Below are 6,877 nucleotides of genomic sequence, written 5' to 3' on the forward strand. Positions count from 1 at the left end.
AAATACAAAGACCTGGAAATAGAGGTAACTCGAATGTGGAATCTAAAATCAGAAACAATTCCTATCATAGTAGGTGCCTTAGGTATAATAAAAAAATATTCAGACAAATACATAAGAAAAACACCAGGACTTACAAATAAAAATAACATACAGAAAATTGCACTACTGGGCACTGCACACGTCCTACGCAAAACACTTTCAATACAGTAACCCTAAGAGCATCACAGCAAACCACAGCACATACCCAAGGCACACAGAGCTGCGCTCGGTAGTGAAGTGAAAGCAGATTATAAAAATAAAACTACTGAACAATAATAATAATAATAATAATAATAATAATAATAACAATAATAATAATAGGATTCTACCAAGAATTTGGCAAAAATGAAATAGAGATCAATGCAGCACCGACAGCAGAAAAAAATGGAAGAATTTTGGAAAGAATATGGTCGATTAAGGAGCAATTTCACAAAGGATGTATTAAAATAACTAACAGCATTTGAACAAATCTGGACACCTATAACAACGGAAGGTCACCCAGGCACTGCGAAATATAAGCAACTACAAGGCACCCGAGCACGACAAGATCCCCAACTTCTGGCTAAAATGTCAAACAGCAATACATAAGATGCTGGCCAAGAAATTCAACAGAAATATAAAATTTACAGACTCATAACTTGTCTATCTACAATTTACAAAGCCTTAACTGCAATAATATCTTTGAGAATGGGTAAGCATTTGGAAAAAAAACAACTTGTTTCCAGAAGAGCAAAAGGGATGTTTCAAGGGTTCATATGGCTGTAAAGATCAGTTATTGATCAATAAAGCTATAATTGAAGACAGCTGAAAGAAAACGAAGGACCTAGAAACACTAGCCATGAACAAATTAGTACCAATAATAATAAAGTATATAAAACATTCCATAAATAAATGGCAAACAGTGCTGCAGCTCTAGACAAAAGAAGGACACTTAAAAACTAAAGCCATCCCCATTAGAAGAGGGATGCTCCAGGGAGACACGTTCTCTCCGCTCCTTTTTTGCTTGACATTGACACCTTTAACTGATATGCTAAACAGAACTGGATGTGGATTACAGAAATACCTATTTCAGAAGCAAGGAAAACTGATACAAATAGCCACAAAACACGAGCAAAACAAAAAATCGTTTTCTGACTTTAAGGAAGTTGAAAAATACAAGAAAGAAGTCATAGTACTTGACAGCTATGAAGAAAAAGAGGCGACAACAAAAGCTGTTAAACAACTGAAATCCAAACTAAAACTGGAGCAACAAAGTATCATGATAAAACGATAGCAAGAAAAGTTCTTACAGAGCAATTATTGAGATAAGCTAAGCAGGAAAGAAATAGTCAAAGCAAAATCTCAAGAATGGCTGAGAAGCTCGGGACTCAAAGCAGACAGAAGGAGTTTTAATTACAGCGCAAGATCAAAGCCTCTCCACGAGAAATCACCAGAAGCATATAATGAAGAAAAATACAGCAAATAACTGCAGAATATGTGGTGATGGGAAAGAAACAATAAATCATATTGTTTCTGGCTACCCAGTCCTGGGTAAGAAGGAATATATTCACAGGCATGACAGAGTTGAAACCTATGTACACTGGAAGCTGGTATAGGCACATCCCAGGAAAGGTCTAAAAAAAATGAGAAAGCAACCATCCTCTGGGGTATGCCAATATATACTAATAGAGAAATCAAGGATAATAGACCGGATATAGTTGTCAGAGATCACCAAGAAAACAAATGCCCTCTAATTTATGTACCAATGCCAACAGATAACAATGTACCTCTAAAAAAAAAACGTAAAAACTCTCAAAATATAAAGATCTGGAAATAGAGGTAACCCGAATGTGGTGCCCCAAGATAGAAACAATCCCTATAATAATAAATGCATTAGGTATGATTAAAAAACACACAGGCAAATACATACCCAAACACTAGGAATTACGAATGTATGTAAACTACAGAAATTAAGACTACTAGGCACCGCGCACATCCTACGTAAAGCACTTTCAATAAAGTGAAAATAAGAGCACCACAACAGACCACAGTTCATACCCAGGGCACACTGTGAAAGTACGTAATAATAATAAGATTTCTGAATAATAATAATAATAATAATAATAATAATAATAATAATAATAATAATAATAATAATAATAATAATAATAATAATAATAATAATAATAATAATAATAATGATAATAATAATAATAATAAATAACAAGTAACTGTAGAATGTGTGGAGATGGACAAGAAGCAATAAATCATATTATCTCTGGCTGCCCAGTCCTGGCTAAGAAGGAATATATTCACAGACACGACAGAGCTGGGACCTATATACACTGGAAGCTATGCCAACACTATGGAATAACAACAGAAAAAAGATGGTATAAACACACGCCAGAAAAGGTCAGAGAAAACGAGAAAGCAACCATACTCTGGGATATGCCAATACACACAGATAGAGAAATTAAGGCCAATAGACCAGATATAGTTGTCAAAGATCATGAAGAAAAAAAATGCTTTCTAATTGATGTATCAATACCAACAGATAACAACGTTTCCCTAAAAGAAATGGAAAAACTTTCAAAATACAAAGACCTGGAAATAGAGGTAACTCGAATGTGGAACTAAAAAACAGAAACAATTCCTTTCATAGTGGGCGCATTAAGTATGATAAAAAATATTCAGACAAATGCAAAAGAAAAACACCAGGACTTACAAGTATATATAACATACAGAAAATTGCACTACTGGGCACTGCACACATCGTACGCAAAACACTTTCAATACAGTAACCATAAGAGCATCACAGCAAACCACAGCATATACCCAACGCACACAGAGCTGCGCTCGGTAGTGAAGTGAAAGCACGTTATAAAAATAAAACTACTGAACTATAATAATAATAATAATAATAATAATAATAATAATAATAATAATAATAATAATAGAGCAGAAGAATACAACATAGCATGATATGTAAAAAATACCACAGAACCACTATTATTGGAAGTAAGAAGGTCAGGCTTGTGTAGGATGGAAGGTTGCAAAGATAAAGCACTGTACAAGCACTTGAGAATGAATGAAACTGAAAATCGGTGGATTAAGAAAAGAATGCATGGACAATTTCATAGGGATGTTGAAGATAAGACAGGCAGAGAAAAAAGATGGCTATGGATGACGAAAAGTGATTTAAAACTGGAAACGGAGGCACTAATCTGTGCTGCCCAAGAGCAAGCATTAAGTATTAATTACATCAAATACAGAATAGACAACACAGTAGAAAGTGATAAGTGCAGAATTTGTGGACAAAACGGTGAAACCGTATTGCATATTACCAGTCAGTGTACGCCGCTAGCCCGGAAAGAATATGCGACATCATGACAATATAGCAAGGATTGTTCATTGGACACTTTTCAACAAGTATGGTCTTGACAGAGCAAAAATGTGGTACGAACATAAACCCGAAGGCAGCATCGAAAATGATAATGCAAAGATCCTATGCGATTTTATGATTCAGTGCGACCATGAGATAGAGAATAGGAAATCAGACATAGTGTTAATTGAGAAAGAAAGCAAACGATACTGGATCATACATATAGCATGCCCAGCTGACAACAAGGTATGCGATAAGGAAGAAAGAAAAGTCGATAGATATAACAGGTTAGCTGGGAGAAGGGGTTGAAGAGGTCGCTGAAAAAGGTGGATGTAGTACCGATAATTGTCGGAGCCCTGGGAACAGTGAGTAAAAATTATGAGAAGTACATGGAACAAATAGGGGCTACAATAAGGGTGGAGCACTTGTAGAAATCAGCACTGCTTGGAACCGCTCGAATACTCCGGATGGTGCTCGAAAAATAAGAGGTGTTACTTTAGTTCATTGGTAATGAACAGCCGATACCGCAGTACATTTCCAGCGTTAAAAGCTGTGCAAAGACAATAGTAATGATGATGATAATAATAATAATAATAATAATAATAATAATAATAATAATAATAATAATAATAATAATACCTCATTCTCTTATTCCACTAGCTGAATAGAACAAATTACGGTTACAAAATGTTTGACAAGATCATTTCACACTTGCTCTACATGGATTATCTGAAATTATCTTCAAAAGATAGGAAGGATCTGAAAGGACTACTAGTAACTGTGAAAAAATTTTGTGACGACATCAATATGGAATTTGGCCTTGACAAGTGTGCAAAAGCTTCGTTCAAACGTGGTAAACTGACTGCTAATACCACGAACCAACTTGATCATGATATATCTATCAAGGACCTAGACCAAGTATAAGTACCTTGGGATACACGAAGGGAAAGGGATTCAATACAGGTCAATGAAAGAGAAGATCAGGGAAGAGTATTATAGACATGTCAGAATGGTCCTGAAAACGAGCTGAACTCTCAGAATAGAATTGGAGCTATAAAATTCCTGGCGGTACCAGCTGTTCAGTATAGCCTTAATGTCATCCAATGGAATCTGAGTGATCTCCAGCGTATGGACATAAAGACTAGGAAACTGTCGATACTAAACAAGATGCACCATCCAAAATCAGACGTCCACAGGCTCTATTTCCTACGAAAGGAAGGCGGCAGATGTTTAATCCATCTTGAAACGTCTTATAAAACGACCACGATAGTACTCTAAGTGTACATCCAAAGTAACATCGATTGGATGGTACAGCTGGTAAGGAAACACGAACAGAGTAAGAAACTGTAGAGTAAGAAACTGTACTCAATCTCAAAGGAGGCATATAAATACAGACAAAAGCTTAACCTCCCTGATTATGATGATGATGATAAGGAGGATACACCTCTCACTAAGGCAGCAAAAAGGTGTAAAACAAACGCTAAACACAAGAAAGCTTGTAGGAAATATCAAGACTGTGGCAAGAAAAACCAATGCATGGGCAATACCCAAACGAGTTGGAGAAGCTGACGTAGATACGAGAAGAAACCATCAGTGGCTGCAGAGTGTTGGCTTGAAAACCAAAACAGAAGGATTTATTCTGCACAATATCAGTAGCCTCACCCGGAACTATCATGCTAATGTCACACACAATGTCACACACAATAAGATAGCATGATCGAGTTGGTCAATACTTGCACTAGAGCATATGCTATCACTGTAATATCTCATACCCTACGAACTGGTATGAACGCCATCTAGAGCCAGTCACTGAAGGAGAGATTGTTACTATTCTATGGAATTATGAGATATAAACAGACAGGCAAATAAATGCTAACAAATCAGGCATCGTTATCAAAGCTGTTGATTGATATGACAGTGCTTACTGATAGAAGCATCTCAGTGAAGGAATTTGAAAAACTGTTGAAATATAAGGACCTTGAGACTGAGATATATAGAACATGGCAATTAAAACAAAAAAATATTCCTGTTGTTGTAGGTGCCCTGGGAATGCTGAAGAAAGGTACTAACAAATTTTTGACCAGATCCCTGAGAAACCAGCAAACTAGGTGACTCAAAAAATTGTGTTGACATCAACCACCCACACTCTTAAGAACTTTCTCTCCATCTAATATATATACGTGCCTTAGGTCTCTGGTTGAGATCCGGTCGGTAGATGAAATAAAATGCAAATCAATCGGATACACTACTACTACTACTACTACTACTACTACTACTGATGATGATGATGATGATGATGATGATGATGGTAATTATTATTGAGTGAGGGAGCAGCGTATGTCTTCAAAGTGACGCTGGGGTACAAATATATGAAGCCCAATATGCCCAACATGACTACCCGTCCGATAAGAGTGCATCAAGCACGTGCATTACAGCCATATGTGTGCGCCATGGTGACCACATATCAAGAGAAATAACACATGACCTTGCAGGTGGGGTCCAGTTACAATTTTCTTTAGCTCGAGTATCTCATAACGCTTCAAAGATCTCTGAATGAGGGTTTTTTTAAGGATGATGAATGAAACACCCATGCTTTATTCAAACGCCAAAGAATTCCTCTCAATTCATGTTTGTGATGCTCCCTCACCACATCTGCTCGTTATTAGAGATGCACTAATCGTCAGCCACTAAGGGACATGTCCAACTGATTAAGATCAAGCAAATCTGTGGTATTGAGCAGAATATTTGCTGTAGCCCATCTTTTTGCACCAATTTTATACCCATACTCTGTTCTGTTAATTTCACTTGTAAGGGGCATTAGGGCTATGCAAAAAATTAGCGGTGAAAGTGAGTCACCTTGGAAAATGTCACAGTTGACATCAATATTGTTTATATTCAATACTCCATTACAGTGATATAAATGGAGATTAGTATTTCACACTGACATGTGCTTCAGGAAGTTTGAAATCACAGGAGAAATTTTGAAAATATCCAGTGATTTCAAGATCTATGAATTCAGTATGCTGTCAAAAGCCTTCTTATAATCAAACCATGTAGAACAGAGATTTCTGCGTTTGTTATGACAGTTCTCAAGGATCATGCGATTGATTAGAAGTTGATCTTTGAATCCCTATGAGCCCCGTCGGTACTCTTTTTGTTCAGTGGGGAAAATACCATTCTGTTCCATAAACCCTAATGCGCCACAGACTAATGCACCACAGACCCTAATGCACCGAATATTACTAGTAAAACCCTTACAGTTTTTATATTCGAAATTATCATCTCAAATTTTAAAGGATTGTATTTTTTAAATTTTTCGTTTTCTTTCTTCACAGATCTGGAATCAATCGCACAATCTCGTAAGTAAATTCGTTCTTCTTTGTCTATTATTATTATTATCATTATTATTATTATTATTATTATTATTATTATTATTATTATTGAGTGAGAGAGCAGTGCATGCCGTCAAAGTGACGT

The 6,877-nt window shown here is 36.2% G+C and overlaps 1 protein-coding gene across 3 annotated transcripts in view; it reads left to right on the forward strand.

The window, feature by feature from the left end:
* Positions 1-6,877, forward strand: part of LOC106877887 (uncharacterized) — a 164,448-nt gene that overhangs the window by 63,435 nt on the left and 94,136 nt on the right. For 2 of the 3 annotated variants that reach the window (XM_014927039.2, XM_014926964.2), the window contains exon 5: positions 6,736-6,759. The exons of the other annotated variant lie outside the window; for it this stretch is intronic. In XM_014927039.2, coding sequence (XP_014782525.1) covers positions 6,736-6,759 — 24 coding nt within the window. The remainder of the gene's footprint in view (positions 1-6,735; positions 6,760-6,877) is intronic. 3 annotated transcript variants of the gene reach the window in all.

Source organism: Octopus bimaculoides, chromosome 4 (genome assembly GCF_001194135.2).
Source record: "Octopus bimaculoides isolate UCB-OBI-ISO-001 chromosome 4, ASM119413v2, whole genome shotgun sequence".
NCBI lineage: Eukaryota > Metazoa > Mollusca > Cephalopoda > Octopoda > Octopodidae > Octopus > Octopus bimaculoides.